The sequence below is a fragment of the Mus caroli genome, unplaced genomic scaffold (assembly GCF_978045245.1).
Source record: "Mus caroli unplaced genomic scaffold, Mus_caroli_1 scaffold_5, whole genome shotgun sequence".
Classification (NCBI taxonomy): Eukaryota; Metazoa; Chordata; class Mammalia; order Rodentia; family Muridae; genus Mus; species Mus caroli.
In genome coordinates, this window is record NW_028227260.1 from 145,622,885 (window position 1) to 145,646,402 (window position 23,518).

Sequence of the window (23,518 nt, forward strand, 5' to 3'; positions counted from 1 at the left end):
GCCAAATGGTCTCGTGCTAGGAGCCAGTTGTCACTCCCTTCTCCCTGTTCCCTTCCTGGCACCTGAGGCTGTAAAAGCTGAATTATAGTTCCCTCTTCCTTATTTCTTCCTGACTCCCAAGACTTTCAAGGACATGAGTTACATGCTGAGCCCGCCTGACACCCAAGGCTGTTAAGGAGGATCCGAATTCCGGAGTTAAGACGCAGAGTGCCCACTGCCTGGAGCCTGACTTCGGCCCTCGACTCCCCTGATGCCCAATTCTTTGTTCTTTGTTAATCCCCCCTCAACCGCTCCCTATCCCCCTCGATGTATGTCTTAAAACCCGGCATTTCAGCCTAATAAACGGAGACCTTGATAGGACCCTCTACTTGGTCTCCAGCTCCTTTTTCTCTTCCTCCCATTTTCTCCCAGGTTTGCGGTCCCCCTCGTACCCACGAATAACTGGGTCCCGTGGAACGGGATATCAATGGATGCCCATGTGACAAAAGCAGAAATTTAAACCCACTCCAGTGGCATTCCCCAGAGCTCTCTGCCTAGAGCCATCTTTGGTGACAAACTGTTTCTTCCACCCACAGCAAGAACTTTACCAATACCATTCCTATTCCCTCTTCGGTTACTACAGGCAGTTACTCATGACAGCCAAGCAAACCTTCCCCCTTTTGGCCAAAGTGGTTTGAGTCACTTCAGTGTGTGGCAGTCACTCCCTCTGCAGGCCCAACACCACATACTGGGCCAGGCTGAGCAAGAGGCAAGAGGTGAAGAGAAATGTGGCCTTGTAGCAGAAGACCATCACTGCATGGGATCGAAAGCTGTCATTCAATGAGACGTTGACCAGCTCCCAGGTGGTATTGGCTACCTCCTCCACAGGGGCCCTTGGGGCCAGCAGCTTGGAGAGGAGGCTGCTGAACCTGCTCACAGTGGTGGCCACTGGCTCTGGACTCGGGCCAGGACTGGACGTGGTAAAGTTCAGCTCATCGGGGTCCACACAGAGGCCATCAGAGGAGCGCTCAAAGACTACCTGGCTGAGGTCCTGGCCGGCCACAGAGCCTGGGGAGGCACACGCCACATCAGCCACACGCCCAGAGCCCTCCATCCAATCACGCAGCCACTCCAGTTGGCAGTCACAGCGCCAAGGATTGCGGAAAAGGAAGAGGCGGCCCAGGAAGAAACCTGGCTGGAAAGCGGCCCAGGAGAGCACAGTGAGACGGTTGCCATTGAGATGCAGGGCCAGGAGGCCCGAGAGGTTCTGGAAGGCGCCTTCCTCAACAAAGGTGATGCTGTTGCGGTCCAGGTAAAGCAGCTCGAGCTCTGCCAGGTCAGAGAACCAGGCGCGTGCCACGCTGCCCAGCGCGTTGCCGCCCAGATTGAGGGTGCGCAGGCGGCGAAGGCCGCGGAAGGCGGCGGCGGGCAGCGTGGCCAGCAGGTTGTCGTTGAGCAGCAGGTCCTCCAGGGCGCTGCAGTCGCCAAAGGCCCCGGCATGCACCGCGCGCACGCGGTTGGCCTGCAGGCTGAGCGAGCGCAGACGCCGCATGCCCAGCAGCGAGCCGGAGGCCACGGCCTCGATGCGGCTGCGCTCGAAATGCGCGTGTGTCAGGTTGGCGAGGCCCCGGAGCGCACCGGGCACCCGGCGGAAGAGATTGTCGAAGGCCGTGAGCTCGCGCAGGGCCGGCAGCTCGGCCAGGAGACGCTCGGGGACGCTGAAGAGGCGGCAGGCCGCCAGGTCCAGGCGGCGTAGGCGGCCCAGCGCCGCGAAGGTCCGCACGTGCAGGTAGCGCAGCTCACCGTTGTGCGCCAGGCGCAGCTCGGCCAACCGCGGCAGGCCCTTGAAGGCGCCGGGCGTGATGAAGGACAGGTTATTGTGGCGCAGCGACAGGCGGCGCAACGACGGCAGCGTGCCAAAGGCCCGCTCGCCCAGGATGCGCAGGCCATTCCGGTCCAGATCGATGGAGGCCGCCTCGCACGGAAACTCCTGGGGCACCCGCTGGAGGCCCGCACGGTCACAGCGCACTGAGCAGCCACGCTCCACGTGGCTGCAGGTGCAGGCCGCAGGGCAGGCCCGCAGACAGGCCTCGCTGGCCCTGGTGCAGGGCAGACTGAAGACCACCACTAGAGAGGAGAGGGGCCAGAAGAAAAGAGAGAGAACAATCAGTAATCAATGGTCACCCCAGTAACGGGTTGCAGACCCTCCACTGAGTCCTGGGGCCATCAAATGGCCTCTTTCCATCTGCTTACCAACACAGGTTTCCCCACCCGCAGTGCCCTCCCCTTTGCTTTCTAATGACCTTAATCACCAGACTCTTGCTACATCCCACTTTGCTCCAAGCTTCCATATGATACAGAGAACACTGTACGCTTTTAGAGTCTGACTAGTATGTTAGAAGCACGGCTGACATCTGGACAGACCACACCAGGCCAAAGCAGTTCCACATGGCAGAGGTTTATTATGGGGGAAGAGGGCAAAGGTGGCAGCGAAGAAGGGGGGGGAGAGGTCAGAGGGGTCTGCATTTTATTTGGATTGTGATATAGCCGCTTGCAGGTAAAGGTGGGAGGTGAGCCAAGTGGATTCTGGGAGTGTGTGGCGGTTACCATGGCTACGAATGTGTAGGTCGATGTCACCTAGGTGTGGTGTCACTGGGTTTGGAGCTGATCCTGATACCAACAGCTAGGTTTGTTGATTGTGTGGGTAGGGGACTCTCTGAGGGTGTCACTCTAAGCACATTAAGGCCTGTGATCCCAGTGCAGTAGCCAATAGCCACGTGTGCCCCAGACCATTAGAAATGTGTCCAGCCAAGTTGAGTACTACAAGTATACAGAGGATGCCAAAAAGTTAAATAGTTCATCAATGATTTTGTATGGGTTACATATTGAAATGATAGTTTTAGATGATACATATTAATGTCAAATGTGGCTACTTGGGAAATGTGTTTATAAATGGAGCTTGTGGTACATTTCAATTCGAGTCACTGGACCACCATGAGAATTCAATATTTGACCCACAGTGAGTCATTTAAGCCCCAAGAAAAAGGAAGAATTAGAGAAGGATGGGGCGTCGGGAGTTGGAAAAGCCTATTACTGCCTTTCTTAGTCTTTAACAGTCACTTAAAATTTAAATATTAAGGATAATCTCCAATCCCAGTGGTGGCAGAAATAAAAACTGAAACATACAGAATAAACTCTCAGATGGGTTTCAGTGGGAAGGAAAAGAGGGAGAATGCTGTTGTGGGAGGTCCAGGTTAGATGCAGACACAGCAAAAAGCAGACATTTTACTCTGGGTGGTTTGAGTGGTATGGGACCTAGTGATTTTTTTGTTAGTCATCAAGATCAATGGCTGGTGAGTCACCCTGTAGGATTTCTTGTTATCTTGTGATAAGGGACAAGCGCATGCCATACATTGTCTATAAGGGCAAAGGGACTCTTGGCAGTTTATCAGGTTATGAATTAAGAGCATGAGAACCTTGTTTTCCTTGTCCTCATGATGATCCCTCTCTGCTCCAACCCCACCACCCACCATCTTATTTTACTTAATTTTATGCCTGTGTATGGGCGTGTATATGCAGAGATCAGAAGACAACTTACAGGAATCAGTTTTCTTCTTTCTATCATATGAGGCCCCCAGGATCAAACTCAGATCAAACTTGGTCACAGATGCACTTACCTGCCGAGCCACCTCACCAGCACTATATGGCCTCTCATGTTTCAAGGTCAGCATATATTGAATTCACTGTCACTGACCTCCTACATCTTGAAAGAAATGATTATGGACACTATAGAGTTAAGTTCCATTCACCAGCCCTTACTCTCTAGAAACTGTTTTACATCATATTGGGAAAGACAAATGCTTACAAATTTCATTCTGAAAATTCGAGTGAATAATCAAATAAAGTCATCAAAAATCTTCCCTCTTAGCCGGGCGTGATGGCACACGCCTTTAATCCCAGCACTCGGGAGGCAGAGGCAGGCGGATTTCTGAGTTCGAGGCCAGCCTGGTCTACAGAGTGAGTTCCAGGACAGCAGAGCCTACACAGAGAAACCCTGTCTTGAAAAACCAAAAAAAAAAAAAAAAATCTCCCCTCTTCCAGTATGGCTGCCACTGACAGCAAACAGGAAAGCAGCGTGGCATGCTTCCTTGTACAAGGCAATGGTCCCAAGCCTAGTCTGAGGCTGGGGATGTAGCTTGGATGGTAGAGTACTTGGTTAGCACACACAAATCCCTGGGTTCCATCTGTAGCCCTGCATAAACCAAGTGTGTGGTGCATGCCTGTAATCCCAGTGCTCAGGAAGGAAGGAAGGCAGGAGGATCTGAAGTTCTAGGTCATCTTCAGCTACATAGTGAGTTCAAGGCCAGCCAAGGATACATAAGACCCTGGAGAGGAGGGGAGGGGAGGGGAGGGGAGGGGAGGGGAGGGGAGGGGAGGGGAGGGGAGGGGAGGGGAGGGGAGGGGAGGGGAGGGGAGGGGAGGGGAGGGGAAAACCAAACTGACAGATGGGAGGAGATGAGAGGGAGGGGAGGGAAGAGGAGAGGAGAGGGGAAGGCAGCACTGACGGACCATTTTCATTTTCCAACCAAGTGATTTCAGACAGTGTTCAGTTTCACAGTTTATAAAGAAAGGGATGCCCAGGAATAAATTGACCAATTTCTAGCAACCCTCCCCCGATCCTGTCATTTGGTCCTTTCCATCACATACGCAGCTCTCTAAGTCCCTGTGCAACTTGAAGGCATAGACAACACAGGAGTGTGCTTGAGATGCTTGCTGCTGCCTCTGAGGGCTGGCTCAGCTTCCAGCAGTTCATTTGTTGGGGACACTCCATGGTTTCTCAGCTGCTCCCAAGGGAATTTGGCACTTTCAGACTTGACTTTGAGTGTTCAACTGAAAATGGGCTACTTCATTATTCTGCTGTTGAGGAAGCTTGATATAGCTTCTCGTTCTCCTAAACACTGTGAGATAGACATCACGCTACCAGCAAGATTCTTGGAACTTGCACTGTTAGACTGGCTGTGAATAAGATCTCTTGTTGATTGAGATATACCCTGCTAAGGAGACAGGACCAAAAATACCTTAACTCTAGACCTCTGTAGAACAGAGGAGTAACCTGTTCTCATCAACCCTTCCAACTAGGTCAAGTTGAAGTATCACATTTCCTTACCAGCAGCCCTTCATTCTCCTCTCTTCTTTCTAATTAAGAAAAGTACACTCTCAATCATATGACTCATTTTTCTCCTGCTAAACAGCCAACATTGTTCCAAGCACACAGTATGGCTCAATACATGTTTGCAGAAGTAAATGGACTTGACGCCTTCCTTTATGAACTGCTTGCCAAAGAATGTCATTTGTTTTGAGAACTCTTTATAAACAACTCCGGATTATAAGAGAGTGGCTCACATCTGCCTGTAACTCCAGCTCTAGCAACTTCTATTGTTATTATATTATTGCCTATAAGATATAATACAGATTATCGCAACTGGTGTGTAGAATTCAAGAGATCAAAAAGATGGTTGCTAATGTTTTAAAAGATGTTTTTAAGACACATAGCATGAAGCTTTCTATTGTATATTGCCTCTCTTCACCCAGCCTCCCCCAAGACAGTGCTTTCTATGTAGCCCTGGCCATCCTGGAACTCAATTTGTAGCCCATTTCAAAAAGTAGATTAGAGTTTATTTTAAATTTCTACAGAGCATTCAATACATCACCATCAGAGACCTATTTTTGATCTCTGAGACTGATAACCATTTGAAACAGTAACTTACTGGATTAGTAAGCAAAACAAATGGAATCAAGTCAATTCTCAAAACAGACAACAAAACTCCAATGTTAGCTTACCAGGTATGAAGACTTAGGTCTGTGATTAGTAAGCCAGAAAAGCAGGGTGTCAAGCAAAATATTTAAAATATGATAATAACATATTGTGGTCAGTCCTGCTTGTCATCATAGCAGACTATCTTCCATCACATGAATATTTCTGCTGATAGCTACAATATGCCCATAGTTATTGCTACAAAACTACAAAGAAAAATCTATTGGGGGCTGAAGAGATGGCTCAGTGGTTAAGAGCACTGTCTGCTCTTCCAAAGGTCCTGAGTTCAATTCCCAGGGACCACATGGTGGCTCACAACCATCTGCAATGGGTTCTGATGCCCTCTTCTGGTGTGTCTGAAGAGAGCAATGGTGTACTCATATACATAAAATAAATAAATAAATCTTTTAAAAAGAGAGAGAAAGGTCCATTTATGGGCATCCTAACCAGGACTTCACATTGGAATTACATGAGAGCTTTAATCCCTCACAAACCCAAACTAATTGCATCAAGATCTTCAGAGATAGAACCAGGCACTGGTATTTGTAAAGCTCCAAGGGACTAATTCCAGTATACATCCAATGTAAGAAACCAAGAACCAACTTTATAATAATGGGGTTTCAACTTTATAATAATGGGGTTTCATCCCTACAGATTTCATGTGTAGGGAGGAGAGCCTCCTGTCTTTGCATCCTCAGCCTTGGGATTACAGGCTGTAATCTTTCAGCTCCTGCTATTTATGCAGGTGCTAGGACTTGAACTTGGGTCCTCATGCTTGTGTATCAAGCAGTTTACTAGCTGAGCCACCTCTTCAACTCTTCTTTTTAGAGTTCCTGTATTTCTTTTGAAAGTCCTGGCCCCATGCTTACACCCATTAGACCCATCTTCCCCTGTGAATCCTTATAACAGATTTATAATAAATGTTTCCTGAGTAATCCTAGTATGAAGCTAGACAACGAGCTATAGGAAGGTAATGAAAAAGAAGTGGAAAGGGTAGATGCATCTCAAAGTGCACAGAACCTTCCTTTTCTCAACTTGATTGCTTAACAGACAAGTGATTCTTTAAAACAAAAATAGCATGAAATTGTGGAGTTTATAACATACATGAGTGAAAAATATGACAGAGTAGCATAAAGGGTGAAAAGAAACATGAATTAACACTCTTCTTAGATCAGTGTAAGACTGTATCAGTGTGGTAGCCTGGATCTGTGGAGAGGCTGAGCCAGCTAGTCCTCTGACCTGGGTGGAGACCTAACATTCCGAGCTGCCATAATTTACAAGGGTTAATCCAGTTGAGCTGGTTAATTACTGATCACCTGGCCAAGGGACTACCTCTCAAGGAGACAAGCTCACCTTAAACCATACTAAAAAGATAGAAGAAATAATTATCCCTTTAATGATTATGTAAACAGACAGATAGATAATATCCCTATAATATACTTTTCCTTCCCAGAATTCACACCCTGTAAGGCCAGCAGCTTACAAGGCTAGCCAAAGTCATGCAGCTTCTCTGGTCTGCCTGCTTTTCTGACTTACTCAGAAAAGTGTAACTTTTTCTTTTCTTCCTTCTGGGTCCACTCTAAGCATGCATTTTAAAAAAAATACTTTGGGCTCATTTGCAGCTTGCCTGCTTTGGGTATTTTTTCTTTCAAAAATCTAATAAAATTGTCCTCAAGATTTCTTCAGAGTCTGTTCTCAATTTTTTTAAAGATAGTCTCACTATCCAGCCCTAGCTGGTCTGGAACTCTATAGAGCAGGTTGGCCTCAAAGTCACCAAGATCCACCTGCCTCTGCCTTCCAAGCTGGGATTAAAGATGTATGCCACCATGTCCAGCCAAATAATTTTTATTTTATTTTTTTACTTATTCACTTTACATCCTGCTCACTGCCCCACTCCTTGTCACCCCTCCCATCACAGTCCTTCCCCATCCTCCCTCCCCTTCTCCTCTGAGCAGGTTTGGGTCCTCTGGGCATCCCCTCCTCCCTGGCACTTCAAATGTCTGTGAGGCTAGGTGCTTCCTCTCCACTGAGGCCAAACAAGGCTGCTCAGCTAGAAGAACATATCCCACATACAAGCAACAGCTTTTGGGATCGCCCCCACTCCAGTTGTTCAGGACCCACATGAAGACCAAGCTGCACATCTGATATATATATAATATATATAAATATATAAATATATATATATGATATATATATGATATATAAATATATAATCTCCAACCTGTGTATGTTCTTTGGTTGGTGGTTCAGACTCTTGAGAGCCCCCAAGGGTCCCGGTTAGTTAGTCTTCCTGTGGAGTTCCTCTCTCCTTAGGGTCCCACAATCCTTCCTCCTACTCTTCCATAAGAGTTCCCAAGCTCCATCCACTGCTTGGCTATCTGAGTCAGCTGCTAGGTGGAGCCTCTCAGAGGACAGCATGTTCCTGTATGGTTCAGGAGTTTGATGGAGGTGGAGGAAAGGTGATGGGAGGATTGCCAAATACTTTTACTAACAAGACTAAGAACCCTGGAAGGGTGCCCCAAGTTCCCTTGTAACATTTATCAACCCAGACTTCCCAAATTTATGGTAACAAGATTAATTCAAGGTAGACCAGGGCAAATTGGACCTGCATATTGTAAGCACCAGAAAATAAAAAGACTCTACCTCACACCATACACAATGAGCAGAATGCCATGAATAGTGAATATAGGGAATAGTTTAGAAATTACAGCAACACAGGTCACATGGGTGACATGAACACGTATAATGCCACTCTATATGGGTTTCTTTTTCTCTCCTAAGAACCAACTTTTTAAAACTTTGAAACACTATTTCACTTGAAGTTCAGGCTGGCCTTGAACTCATGATCCCCTTGCTTCAGTCTGAAGTACTGAAGTTACAAGTGTATGCCATCATGCCTAGCTGTAATAATCAAGTTTAATAAGTGTTTGTTCATAGAGTCATAAGATAATCTCTTTGACTCTGACAGCCTTGTGCCTAAGCATTATTCTCCTGGTCTTAGTAGAAGGTGGGATTTCTGGAGATGGGGCTACATGGTGCTAATTTTTGTTTATCTTTCCACTAAGCTTTATTGTCTTCCAGACCACTCACATAATCTGAGCTCCTGTGTCTATGATATGAACGAACTGCACTTTCTGACCTTTTGCGGGCCCTCCTGGCATTCATTGTCCACGGCTCTATAGCAGCTGTTACCAACCACAGTTTCTAAGAAAACATGCCCCACTCAAAATCCCATGGGTCTCTGCTGCCTCCTCCCAGGCACAGCTATTTGCACCATGGGTGAACACTTTGATGTAAGCAAATCTAATTGGATTAATTTCTTCTCCATGACATTGAAATAAGACATAAGGCACTGGCCAGCAAGCTCTCATGAGTGAGGCCTGTCTAGCTTTGGGGCTGAGGTTTGTTTCAAAACCACATGTGATCTGGATGTCGTGATCCTAGCCTGTGATCCCAACACTTGGTGAGTGAAGGCTTGAGAATCAAGAGTTCAAGGCATCACTGGCTAAATAACGACTGTGAGATCAGCTTGAGCTACTATATATCCTGTCTTAATAAACAAAACCCAAAACTATCAAACAGCAGCATGTGATGCAAAGCTGTGGAGAAGCAGAAGCCAAGGGCAGTCTGAGGAAGCCAGAGGACTGTCCCTCTACTGAGAATGTCATAACAAAGTGTCCTAAACCGGGTACATTGCTTGTAAACAAACATTGCTTGTGGTTCTGAAGGCTGGGAAGGTCCAGATCAAAGCAGATTCGGTGGCTGATGAGGGCTGGCCATCTTCTCTATTTGTCCTCATGACAGAAGAACTCTCTGGCACATGGTGCGCATTTTAAATCCCAGCACTAGGGAGGCAGAAGCAGGCCAGTGAGTTCCAGGCCAGCCAGGGATACATAGGAAGACCATGTCTCAATAACAACAACCCCAGGCTTGAGAGCTCCTCCTTTGTGACCTATTGCGTCCCAGAAGGCCCTGCCTCCCTCCTCATTCTAGCCCACTGGGAATTCGGTTTCAGTTGTGATTTAGGAATGCAACTCAGACATTCAATCCATTCATGTGCCAAGAGAGCAGTAGATCTGAGTTCCCACAAGGCCCTGCCATAACTTCCTATGTCACATCCTTGTTCCCTTTTCAGAAATCCATTCAAATCATCTGCACGAATAAGTGGATTTCTGCTCTTTACAATGAAACTGTCTGTGATTATAGTAAACATTTGACAGCAGAGAGGACGCCTTTAAACTACTTGTTCTACATTTACCTGGAAGCCAGTACTCTCCTTCCTAACTTTCTCTCACAATTCAGGCTCAAAGTAAATGACCTAGATTTGTCAAGCAGACAGCCAACAAGATTTGGAAACAGAAGGAGGCTTCGGGCAGAAACCATTTTCTGGACAGAATGGCAGGACATTTGACTTTCAGATTTACACACTGGTGAGAGAAAAAATATCTGCATGATGGAATTGCTGACACCCACCACCTAACAAGTCTCCTGTATGCAGATGTATGCACTAAATAGCTGGAGTTGCCCACCTCCTGATATAGGCATTTTGCCTGTCAGTGAAGCTTCCAATCAAGAATGCTGGGATCCTGTAATAAGCTTCTGATTTGCTGCTGCAGCCTAGAATAGTTCCTATAGTTTGCAGCCATCTCTCTCTCTCTCTCTCTCTCTCTCTCTCTCTCTCTCTCTCTCTCTCTGTGTGTGTGTGTGTGTGTGTGTGAAGCAGGCAGAAAAGAAAGAAAGAAAGAAGGAAGGAAGGAAGGAAGGAAGGAAGAAAGAAAGAAAGAAAGAAAGAAAGAAAGAAAGAAAGAAAGAAAGAAAGAAAGAAAGAAATCTTTGGAGGGTAGGGTGTCCTTGAAGGGACTATTGGCATCCCAGGGCCAGCCTTTCTCTCCCCATTATTATCAAGTGTTGTGAAGTTGGGCGGTCTTCTGCCTCCACCACCCACCATGATATACTGTGCTATTTTGAGCCTAAAGCAACAGAGCCAAGTAAACATGGATGGAAACCTGTGAAATGATGAGTCTAAATAAACCTTTCCTCCTTCTAAGCTGTATACCTTGGATCTTTGCTCCAGAAATGGAAAGCTAACACAACCAGCCCCCTTCATTTCTGTAGTACGGGCCTTGTGGCCCCTCCTCTTTCCCCCAGAAGAACTGTGAACACTTCATCTTGCCCAGGAAAATGATCTGAATTCAAAACCAAAAGGAGCCTTCCTTGACAGAAAATCTGTAAGAGTGAATTGAGAAGTCCGGACAGTTCTGACTTTTCCATGGCCACGTGGAAGGTGGTCTCTCTCAGAATCAGCAGTGGCGATTTCAACAACAAATCTCCTTAGCTGGCCTGAGCTGAGTTCCATGGGGAAACCTTGGCCAGAAGAGCCTATTTGCCCAGTTAAAAAGTCAAGATTAGTTTGTGAGACTAGAAAGTCAATTCATCTGTCAGTTGCTCAGCAATGTCTCTTCTCACGGCAGTATCTTGGGGATGGATCCATCTGGAAATCAGGGAAGGGTTTCGTGCTTCCCCTTCGGTCTAAGGAATAGGAAGGGGAAGACAAGAAATGCTCAAGAAGGCCTGGCATATTCAGAAGTGAGTCTTTACAAAACATTCCATGCTCAAATCCGCTCCCTGAGGACATGTCTTTCTGTTCCACTTCTCTCAGACAGAGTCCCGTAGACTCTTCCCAGGCTGACTCTCATCCCCACCTTCTTATTCTGCTCCCTTCTTTCATTTTTTTTTTTACAATTTTATTTATCCTTCTCTCATAGAAAACATCCCAACTGCAGCTTCCCCTCCTTCCACTCCTCCCAGTCCTCTCTTTTCCCTTCCCCATCTCCCCCCAGAAAAGTACAGGCCTCCCAGAGATATCAACTGGACAGGACATAACAAGATGCAATAATATTAGGCACAAATTTTCATATAAAGGCTGGGTGAAGCAATAGGAAGAAAAGGGTCCCAAGCACATGCAAAAGAGTCAGAGACAGCCCTATTCCCAGTGTTAGGAGTCTCACAAAACCCCAAGCCAAACAAGGACAGCATGTATGCAGAGGGCTACTGCAGACCCATGCAGGCTCTGCAATTGCCACTTTGGTCTCTGTGAGTCCTCATGCTGCTTTCTTCTTTTTAATCCTCAGACAGAATATCCCTGTCACTCAGTTCCCCTGCCTGGGTTATGTGGGCAGCTATGAGGAACAGGTGTACTGTACTGCTTGGGACAGCTGTGAAAGCAGTAGGCCAAGCCAGAAGTGGACTCCACTTGCCACTTGTCATAGAATTAAAGCTCATCAAGAGACAAATCCCTCAAAGCCAACTGGAAATATGTCCCAGAGTAGGAAGCAAAACACCAGGTGTTCTCTTTAGATTAAATATGCCCTAGAATCTCATGTGCTTGGTCCCCTGCCAGTGGCACTAGTGGGAAGTGATGGGACCTTTCAGAGTCAGGACCTAGTGAAAGACAGTCAGGTCACTGGGCATGTGCCATTTTGAAGGGATGCTAGATCTTCAGCACACACACACATGCACGCACACACCGCCTCCTGGCTGCTATGAAATAAGGAGCTTTACACTCTGTTTTCCTCACCATGGTATTCTGCCTCACCCAAAACAAGACATCACAAGGCTGAAGCCTGAAGGTATGAGACAAATAGTCTCTCTCCTCCTTAGCACGTTAATTAGCTCAGACATTTCTGCCACAGCAATGAATATTGAAGTTATTACCTATAGAGAGTATTACTATGGAGTACTATGCAAAGGATCCAGGATGGTCAAGCCAACGGTGCACATCAGAGTTCCAAGCCAGTTGTAACACGGATGGGCTCCAGCATACATCTGCTTTTCTATTGCTTATTTATCTGCACAGTTGTTTATGCTGGGCATGGAACCCAAGGCCCTGTGCATACCAGGAAAGCACTCTGCCTCTTAAATGCTCCATCCACAGCTCTTTGTTTTGTTGTTCTTTGCTTGCTTTTTTGTGTGTGCGTGGGGTTTGGTTTCTTGTTTTGTTTTTCAGACAAGGTCTTGTTATGTAGCTCAGGTTGACCTGGAACTCAGTGTAACCCACACTAGCCTTGAATTTGTGACCCTCCAGTCTCCACCTGCCAAGTACCAGGATTACAGGCATGTACCACTATTGCCAGAACCTTAATATTTTTAAGGTTCCACAGGTGGAGCCAGGGTCATAGTTTAGTCTATTAAGTGCTGTAAAGGACCTGAGTCCCACCCCCAGAACCCACATAAAGAAGAGAGAGTAGTGCAGGAGTGTAATTGCAAAACTAGGAAGGCTGATCCCTGGGCCTCCCTGCTAGCCAGACAATAGTCTGGCTGCCAAATGTCAGGTGGATGAGAGACTCTGTCTCAAAAAGTAAGGACAGCTCCAGAGGATGACATCCAAGATCAAGGTTGTCCACACACATACCAAATACAGCTCCACAGGTGATTCCAATGTGAAGGTTAAAACAAGAGTATGGACCAAGTTTGTCAAAATGGGATCCATCTTTGTTGTGCAAAGGTAAACTAGGTGTTGGGATGCATGCCTGTAATCCTAGCTCTCAAGGGGCTGAAGCAGGAGGATCACAATTTCAAGACCGGCCTGACCTCCATAGTAAGACCTTATCTCTAAAGAGGTAGACAGGGGTAAGGTGTAGCATGGAATAGCTGAGTGGCCTAGCAATATCTCTCTTAGGTATATGACCAAAGGAATGTGATACACGCCTTTAATCCCAGCATTTAGGAGGCAGAGGCAAGCAGATCTCTGTGAGTTCAAGGCCATCCTTGTCTACAGAGTGAGTTCCAGAACAGCCAGGGCTATTACACAAAGAAACCCTGTCTCGAAAAAGAAAGAAAGAAAGAGAGAGAGAGAGAGAGAGAGAGAGAGAGAGAGAGAGAGAGAGAGAGAGAAAGGAAGGAAAAGGAAGGGAAGAAAGGAAAAAAGAAAGGGAAGAAAGCAACCAAGCAAGCAAGCCTATATGCATAAACAGCCATGGCAACACTGTGAGCAATAACCAGAAAGTGGAAACAACTTATGACTTTGAACTAACTGATGGGGAAGCAAATGTGTACACTGAAATATCCCACCTTAAAACAACAGTGCCAGGCACATGCCAAAATGTAGACAAAGGGGCAATTTCTAAAACATGCAAAGCTGGGCTTCATAACACAGGTCAGTCATCTCAGATACTTAGGAAGAAGGATCACAAATTCAAGGCCAGCCTGTACATGATAACGAGGCCCTATTTCAAAAAAAGGGGGGTGGGGATTTCCTGGCATGATGGCTCACACCTTTAATCCCAGCACTCAGGAGGCAGAGGCAGGCAAATCTCTGAGTTCTAATCCAGCCTTCTGGTCTACATAGTGAGCGCTAGGACAACCAGGGCTATTTAGAGAGACCCTATCTCAAAAAACAAAAACAAAAACAAAACAAACAAAAAACCACAAAAACCATAAAAAGAAGTCTGGGATACAGCTTAGTGATAGAGGATTTACACAACAAGTGTGAGGCCCTAGCTTCAATCCCCCAAACTGCAAAACAAATTATGCTCGGGGAAATGAGCTAGTCACAAGGCCACATATCACATTCCTTTCATTTACAGTAAATGTCTGCAACAGGAAAACCCATAAAGACATCAGATTAGATGTTGCCAGGGTCTGAAAAGAGGGGCTTGTGGGGACTAGATAAAAGTGATGGTTGCACAACATTGTTAATTGTCCTAAATGTCACATGTCAAAGGGTAGTACATTTTATGTGAATCGTACATCAATTTATTAAAAAAAAAAAAAAAGTTATGAGGTGTCCCAAAATCTTGCAAACACCAGAAACAAACTGTCAGTCTGTGGCCTGGTGAGATGGGTGCGCCAGCTCCCAGCTGCAGGGAAACATTGCTGACCAGGCCCAGGCGCCCCACAGAATGGCGGCTTAATATGGACCAGCTGGGGAGCGTCTCTGGAGGCACTGGGCTCTGCAAATATGTGTCTCCCCCACCCCCGAGGCTTGTTAGGGGAATGGTTACTCATGGAGTTTCCAACCACAGGCTGAGCTTGGAATATTTTTGTATTCTCATTGTTTGAAAAAGACTTGTGCCTCACAAAACTAAAATAGTATGGGAAAATGTGGTCTGTTTTTGGGTTTCAACAGAATCTAGTTAGCCACTTTGGCTCTAGAAATCATTCTCTTCCCACTCCTGGCAAATGCTGCCCCAGTTGCTCCTCTGGCCAAGCCCAGTGCTAGGTTTTCAAAACAGACCTAATGGGGAGAGAGAAATGCAGGAGGGCGTGCCATGTCGTGGCCTATGGCCTCAGGTGACCCCAGAACTTGCTTGTTACTCCATTGCAGGTACCTACTATGACAAAAAGGCAAAGAAGGAGCCAAAGAGATGGCTCAGTAGTTGAAATAAATAAACAAATACACAAATCTTTTATTAAAAATAAAACAAATTGGAGAACCTTATAATACAGCAAATCCACTCAAAACATATGAAGCTGACTTGGTACTAAAAGACTTGTTAAGACTAGAAGTAGGAAAGAAAAAGATCAATGTGGTGATAATGGGTACTGAACTTTCTCTTTCTCTTTTATTATTTTTATTTTGTGAGAATGGGTGTTTTTACCTACATGTCTGTGTACTATGTTTGTGTGGTGCCTGTATAGTCCAGAAGAGGGAGTCAGATCTCCTGGGACTGGAATTATAGTTGTTGTAAGCCTACATGTGGGTGCTAGGAATTAAACCCCGATTCTCTGCTAGAGCAGCTGGTATTCTTAACCACTGAACCAGTACCTTCCAAACCCACCTATCCCCACTTGTTTTCCCTTTAGGTTATTTTTGAGACAAAGTTTCATGTAGCCCAGGCTGACTTTGACTTCTCTATTGTAGCCAAGGATAGCCTCAAACTCCTGATCCCCATGCTCCTGCCTCGTCCTCCTGGGGGCTGGGTTTGTAGGTATGTGCCAGGGTGCCTGGCTCAGGTGGTAAACCCTTCAAGAACTGAAACTTTGTGTAAATCGTGTGCTCATTGAAGGCACTGCTCTTAGAATAGATTAATGTGGTTCTTATTCTCTCAGGATGTCCCACAAGAGTAGATTGTTATTGGCCAGCCTGGCACCTCCCCAGAATATATTTTGCTTCCTGACTCACTGTATACTTTTTTCCTAATGCACATTCATCTACTATGAGACCCTCACCAAGGCTGGGTACATACTAATGCCATGTTCTTTGACCTCCAAAGTCATAACCTGAATTAGCAACCAAAACCATGCCCCTAACAGGAATCAACTTAAATTCCTAACAATAAGAAAATGCATAGATAAGCAAACAATATATTCACACAAATAACATATTGTTTGTCGCTTAAAATAAAAAACTACTAGTCCCTACAATAACATCAGTGAATCTCTTACATGTGTTGTTCAATATGCCACAGTATCTGCCTCTACTGTCAGAGAATTCCCCCTGGAGTCCAGTTCTCTCCCTACGTTCCTGCTTTCTTCTTTTAAGCTTAGTTGCTTGAGAAACAATTAAGATTGCCTTCAATAAAATGTACCCATTTTGGTAACTGACTGTGGCTCAGTTGGTGGAATGTCTAGCAAGGTTCGTCAAGGTACCACTGCTGTTTATCACAGGTTAGTGGGTACATCTTAATGTGGAAGAACCCCATAAGCATACATAAATATATATATATATATATATATATATATATATATATATATTTCTCTCCCTCTCTCACCTCTCTCTCCCTCTCCCTCTCTCCCACCTCTCTCTCTCTCTCCCTCTCCCTCTTTCCCACCTCTCTCTCTCTCTCTCTCTCTCTCTCTCTCTCTCTCTCTCTCTCTCTCCCCCACCTCTCTCTCCCTCCCTCCCCCCTGTGTATGGACATGCATTTCTTACTTATCTAGAAGTAGGACTGCTTGGGCCATATTTACCTTTCCACAAAACTGTTCTCCAAAATGGTACAACCATTTTATACTACTACCAAAGATACATGAACATTCCAGTTGTTTTACATTCTCATCAAAGCTTAATGGTTGTCAAACATTCACATTTTGGCTCTTGTTATGGGTCTGAGAATAGCACCTGTGATTTTACTTTCCTAATCCTTCTAGACAGAGACCCCTAATAACTAGTGTGAATGAGGGCATCCAACAGAGGAAAGGAGTCTACTTACTCTGGGCTGCTTCATGCTTTCAATCAACAAGCCATTATTAGGCACCTACCACCTCTTTAGATTCTGACAGAGAAGTGGTCAATGATTCAGTGTGGAACAAGCAGAGTATGGAGGACTCTAGAAAGTGAGTTCTGGAATTTAAATATGATCCTGCAAACAACAGGGAGCTAGGAGGTTGGTACCACCTGAGGGGAATGTGGGAGTGTCTGTACTTATCCATCTGTGAGAAGCACTTCCAGTATGTCCCCAGGAAAACTGTTTCTGTTTCTTTCAGTCTTGCCTCACATTTCCCCTGCTCTGAGCCACAACTTGTTCTCTCGTCTCGGTCTTTTTGTTCCCCCCAGCCAAGGGGACAGATCGCTATCCCTGCCTGCTTCTTGGGAACATCTTGTTCCCATTGCTTGAAACTTATCATCAGAGAAACAGTCTCCATGCTGCTGGAGTATGTTTTAAATGAAAGCACTAGGGGATGTGTGTCTATTGTTAGTAAATGATGTCACCCCTGAGCTTGCCAAACTGTCACAAGCAGTCTGGATGTCTTTCAGGGTTCTGTAGCGGAGACAGCTCTGTTCTGCAGCATGCAGGCTAGAAATATGGTCTGGACTTTATGAGTGGCAGCAGAGTTTTGGGTATGCATTGAAAATAATATTGGCTCTTGGAAGCAAACATTTTGTCCCCATGACTCAGTCAATCTTCTCCTTTCTAAGGAGGAGAAATGGCAAGGTGCTGGCTGTTAGTCATTATATAAATGTCAACCTCTGTCCTTTGGAGACTCCTTGAGCAGGAAGTCATATCCTATTTATTACGATGTGCCCTATGCCCTCTTGATGCTATTTGTTTTTAGTTTTGCTTCCGTATTTATTTACTGGCTCTCCATTAAGGCATGTAGATTTCTCAAAGACAAAAGCCATGTGGTTACTCTACCTCTATAGCATCCCTAGTGATTGTTTGATGGAACAGAGTATTTCCCACTTTTTTAAAAAGATGGAAGATAGAATGTTCTGGTTAGCTTGCACGGTCAACTTGACACAACCTAGAGTCATCTTGGAAGGGAGCCTCAATTGAAGAAATCCCTAGAATGGATTGGCCCATGAGCATATCTGTAAGGGTTTGTCTTGATTGTTAATTGGTTGTAGGAGTGCACACTATAAGGAGCACCATCACTAGGCAGGTGGTTCTGGGCTGGATAAGAAATCTCGCTAAACAGAAGCCAGCCAACAAGCCAGCAAGCAGCATCCTTTCCTGCTGTACTTTGGCTATGAGTTCTTAGGTGAAAGGTATCCTGCATGGATTAGCCAGCAGCCTTCCTTCAAGTTCCTGCCTTGAGCTTGCCTTGACTTTTCTGGATGTGTACCATGGCCCAGAACTGTGAATTGAATAAATCCCTTCTTCCCCTATATTGTTTTTAGTCCATGTGTTTTTATTACAGTGACATAAGGAAAACAAGAACACAAAACACTATTACTAGTATTTGAGAATCATCTGGTAAAATATTCTATAACATGTGCCATATATAAAGATCATTACATATATCACCATGACTTCAAGCAGTTAATTCCCGCACTTGGGAGGCTGAGGGAAGAGGAGCGCCACAAATTCAAGGTGAGCCTTGGGCACATAAGTTTGAGGCTAGTCTGCACTATATGAGATGCTGTTTCAATATGCATACATACTCATATATGCATAAAGTTTGAAAAATAAAATAAAAATATTTAAACATCTATAATGTCACAGTTACCAGTTACTTGTTTCTTGTTTTCTAGCCTCTCCCCACAGTCACACAGCAGGAAATCTGATCAGAAAGAGTATCCAGAGCAGCTGTGACTGAAGCCACTTGGAGCCCATACTCTTTAGGCAGGAGCGCTGTGACCGCTGCCTACCTTCCCATCCCAGCACCTCTGGCCCAGGACTCACCATGAAGAAGCAGGATCAGCATCCCTTGGCCTTCCTTGCACCTGGTGGCTTAGAGCCACTCAGCTGTAGGATCCCTACCTGAGGGGAGAAAGGGCAAGTGAGCAGCTCGAAGGCTATCTGGGAGGGGTCCCTTGGGAATTCTGCCCGCACCTCCACACTTCCTTGGCTATACCCAGCCATTTCCCCTTCTGTGCGTTCATTCCTCCCCCAAGGATCCTAGTGTTGGGCTCACTCAAATTCCACCACATCCATCCATTTGGAAACCCTTAATCAGGCTAAGGCCCATCAACAACCCAGGTATCACTCAGGACCCAGCAAGAAAATAGATGGTGGAAAACCTCTGCATAAAAACCCTTAATGGCCCATCTCCAAGTATTGCTTACCATCCCGGAGGTCTGCCCATAGTGCCCCCAGCCCCTCCATCTCCCAAGAAATGGTGCAAGAAGAAATAAAGGCTGGAGCAAGGAGCACACAGGGGCAAAGAGCAAGGACTGTGCATGCATGCAGGTTTGACTGTTTATTTTTCTTTCAGATAGTAGCTGGAAAAGCCTCTGTATCGGATGAGGATTAGCAGAGATGAGCAAACGTGTCTGCCTTTTGAATTGCCAAAGCCAATGACAGATTTTGCTGACAAACCAATCAGTTTTATCCCCAAGCCTTGGCTACCAGAGCCTTCCTGTCCTCTCCATCTGCCAGGCCCCTTTTTTGCTTTAAACCCGTCCCACATTCTGCTCAGTTCCCTGACCCCAGCCCTAGCCCCACCCATCAGCAATAAGCAGTCTGCAATCCGCTTCCCGCTACCAAATGGTATTATAGGTCTTTGTAACAAGGACACATTATGTAACTTTAGAGGGCTGGAGTGGGGACCAGGCAGTTTAACATAACCTTGTTTTGCCCAAATTGCAAACTGCTGATTTCATCTCTTTGGAAAGGCAGATGATCCCCAAACAGAAGGTGGCAGAGGCCCTTCCCAGCAGGCAAGAAGCTTTGGTGTTGAGGCTTGCGGCCATGCTTGGCCTAAGGCCATTAAGTCCTGTGACATATTCAGAATCTGAGGTTTTACAATCCCATCAGGCAAGGATGTAAGCTCTTGCTGCTCTGTTTGGTTTGTGAATGCAGCAGAGGCAATAGCTGTAGCAGTGCCTGGGAGCTAGTTAGGAATGCTGAAACTCAGGCAGCCCGCTCCCAACCCAGACTTACTGCATTTTAACAAGTGACTATGAGAGATTCCTCTGCCTGAGGGGCTGCAGAGACTGATTCCTGGACAGACAACAGGGACACGTTTCTCTGACCACTCATCCACAGTTCAGCTGTCCTACATGCTCCTGGTCCCAGCAGCTCCTCCAGGCCTGAGTGGGGGTGGAGGGTTGGCTGCTATTCCCTTGTAAGACATCCATGAAAACATGCCAAATTCTCACTCTGCTGAGAGGAAATTTGACATTCCCTTCCCATAATAAGGGTTCTGTTTGTGGATTCAGCCATCAAGGCCACAATACCCTGGGGAATTATCGGTTTCTTACATTTGGGCCTTGAAAGCAAAAATGTGACCGAACTGGTCTAATACTGCTCTGATACGAAGTGTCTTAGTTAGGGTTTCATTGCTGTGACGAGACACCATGACCAAGGCAACTCTTATAAAGGCAAACATTTAGTTGGAGCTGGCTTACAGGTTCAGAGGTTCAGTCCATTAGCATCAAGGTGGGAACATGGCAGCATCTGGGCAGGCAATGTGCTAGAGGAGCCAAGAGTTCTACGGTCAAGAGCAGCAGGGAAAGACTGTGCCACACTGGGTATAGCTTGAGCATAGGAGACCTCAAAGCCCACCCCCAGAGACAAACTTCCTTAAACAAACCACACCTACTCCAACAAGGTCACACCTCCTATAGTACCACTCCCTATGGGCTGAGCATTCAAACACATGAGTCTATGAGGGCCCCTATTCCTAATCAAATAACCACAGGAAGGAATGAATGGGATGGGGTGAGTAGAAGTAACATAGGTGAATGAAGCATATCCCCCCCCCCCAATCCCACATAAGTCCTTATCCCTAGGTTAAGTGGGAGTGGTAGACACAGTCTGTAACCACCAGTGTTGCAAAGGTCCTTGTGGCGCAGGAAGGTAGAGCTGGCAGTGAGGTCTGAAAACCAAACTGAAACAATGCAAGATTAGCATTAGAGAAAGACCTGCTGGTAAACAAACTCCAACCCTGGAACCACCCTGCTCCCCTTACCACATACACCCCCACTCCTAGCCAAGAGGCCTGCTAGAACTGCCTGGAGCCACAGGAGCAGGAGGTAGAGAGGAAGATGATAATGAAAGACAGGTGATCCATTAAGTTGTGAGTGGAATCACATGTAACAGAGCATGGCCAAGAAAGCCAGCATTATACAAAGAAGCTCCAAAGGCCCCACTATGTATCATAAAAGACTCATCCTGGTACAGCGGTGGCCATTTGTGCTTCTTTCTCCTGCTCTTGCTTTTCCCCTCGAAAGTGTCTTTTTCGACTTACATTTGCATCATGTTTAGTTATGCGTAGTAGGTGGATGTGTCCACATGTGGGTGTGGGGGTGTGAGTGCAGATGCCTGAGGAGGCCAGAGGCATCTGATCCCGTGGAGCTAGGGTTACAAGTGATTGTGAGATTTCTGGCATGGGTGCCCAGAACCCAGCTCCAGTCCTCTTAACTGTTGAGTTGAATAAGCCATACCTGCTTCTGCTACTATCTATGTGTCTGCATTAGCTTTCTTATCCTCAACACAGAGCCTAGAACCCCTTGAAAGAACCAACCAAACCCTGACCTCCACTGAGTCCACTTGTACCTTCTCTTCAGACATCCCAGTGAAGTCTCTGTGCCCTTTCCCTCCCCTCTTCAGCAAACCAGAGGCTGAAATATGGCTATAAAAGTGGGTCTGGTTACACCCACAGCCCTTGTTGTCCCCCTTACCTTCCAGCTTCATCAGACCCATGGGTCAACAGCTCGCTCTAGCACTGTTCACTGATGAAGGTTCACTTGCCCAGAGAGTATTGCTGATATCGGAGTGCCTAGCCAACTCTGGGCAGCACCATTCCCTGGGTAAGTGGTCCTCGTCTATATAAGAAAGTTAGCTAACCGTGAGCCTGTGAGCATGATCAACTTGAGGTTTTATTATGGCAGAGCATTAATTCTATCAGTTACCAAGATATAGATGCAGTCTTTCTTAGTTGTGCCATATTTAACTCCTTGTCTATACAGTGCTCTGGGGTGGTCTCCCAGCTAGAAGCTTCTTATTGGGAGCCATCTTTACTAGCAATTAAGGCTGTTCATTAGAAGCAAGACTATATGGAAGGATGACAGTGTCTTTTGTGTGTTACTGGAGGGTAGGGAAACCAGAGGTCACTGTCCTTCCTCTTATCAGTCTAGCTTGGTTATCTCCCAGCAAGCTATCAACCCTCCTAGTCTTCCTCAGTATCTCAGTCTGACCTTTGAACCCTTAATCTTCCTTTTAATCCCAGCCTGTGTTCTCAATGCAATACATAGGAGCAAGTTACAGTCCTCACCATGGGTCCTTTCTCTCAAAGAAAGGTACCTCCCGTTAAGAAAGGTTAGTTTGAACCTATTAAGGGGGTTCTTGGCTTCAGGTGTTCAGGGAGTCTCCTTGGGTGCTTTTGGCTAGAGCTCAGATACTAAAGCCACATTCTTTTGCTTTTACTTCAAACCTCTACTTCACAGGCATACACATGTCCAATAGAAGCTAGACCATTATGGAGGGCTAATGCATGGCACGTTTAGCTTGACACCGAGGAAACCAAGCAAAGTTTTGTTTGTTGAGAGGCAGAGAGCTGGGAGGGCAAGAAATCTCAACCACAGTTCATGCCTTTATTTCTGGATGCCTGGTCTGTAGCATAAGATGTTCTCTGCCTCTTGTTCCCACAGAAGTAGATCCTGAGACAAGGACACAGATGGAATTATTTTGTTTGGGAGGTGATTGACAGAAGCTCCCCAGGGGATGGGGTGGGGGTGAGGTGGATAAAGCACTGTTATTGGGCTCCCAGGGCCGCTGCCGCTTCTCCTGCCCAGCCAGCACCTGGATGACTGCTTCCAGGGGAGATGAGGGACTGTGTATTTGCTAGCCATCTTGAGCTATGTGCCAACATGTTGTAGACATTTTGCTTCCTAAAAACAGCTTCTGTTGGGCAGGAACTCAAGAGCCTGTAGACATTGACTGATCTGGCCTTAAGTTCATCAGGTCCTACTCATGAAAGAGAAAGAAGCCCGCCAGGCCTTTGTTTTAGGTGGCTAGGCCTTTGTCTCAGTTCAGGGCAGTAAGGAAAAAGACAGCCATCTTGAGAGGAGGAAGCTAGTCATCTTAGAAATCTGTCATCTTATTTTCTAGTCATGGCCCTTATCCCCTATCTGTCTGACTTTCAGGAAATGTGTCTAACTCACCACACACACAGAGAGAGAGAGAGAGACAGAGAGAGAGACAGAGAGAGAGAGACAGAGACAGAGACAGAGACAGAGACAGAGACAGAGAGATGGAAGATGGATAACTTTCAAATATTTAAAACGTCCAGCCGGGCGTGGTGGCGCACGCCTTTAATCCCAGCACTCGGGAGGCAGAGGCAGGCGGATTTCTGAGTTCGAGGCCAGCCTGGTCTACACAGTGAGTTCCAGGACAACCA

The 23,518-nt window shown here is 46.2% G+C and overlaps 1 protein-coding gene across 1 annotated transcript; it reads right to left on the reverse strand.

Annotated features, from left to right (window-relative positions):
• Positions 1 to 448: 448 nt before the first annotated feature.
• Positions 449 to 19,038, reverse strand: Nyx (nyctalopin). Its single transcript, XM_085837846.1, has 3 exons — positions 18,937 to 19,038; positions 4,260 to 4,308; positions 449 to 2,106 (listed from the first exon to the last, which is right to left on the reverse strand). The coding sequence occupies exons 1-3, from the start codon at positions 19,036 to 19,038 to the stop codon at positions 698 to 700; spliced, it is 1,560 nt and encodes a 519-aa protein (XP_085693972.1). The 3' UTR covers positions 449 to 697.
• Positions 19,039 to 23,518: the final 4,480 nt, after the last annotated feature.

Coding starts and splice junctions, on each gene's coding strand:
- Nyx (XM_085837846.1), bottom strand. CDS start 19,038: ATGGCTGGGTATAGCCAAGGAAGTGTGGAGGTGCGGGCAGAATTCCCA. Junction 4,309..18,936: donor CTTGCCCTTTCTCCCCTCAG/GTAGGGATCCTA, acceptor AAGATGACCTAG/AACTTCAGATCCTCCTGCCT. Junction 2,107..4,259: donor CCTGAGCACTGGGATTACAG/GCATGCACCACA, acceptor TCTCCTCTCTAG/TGGTGGTCTTCAGTCTGCCC.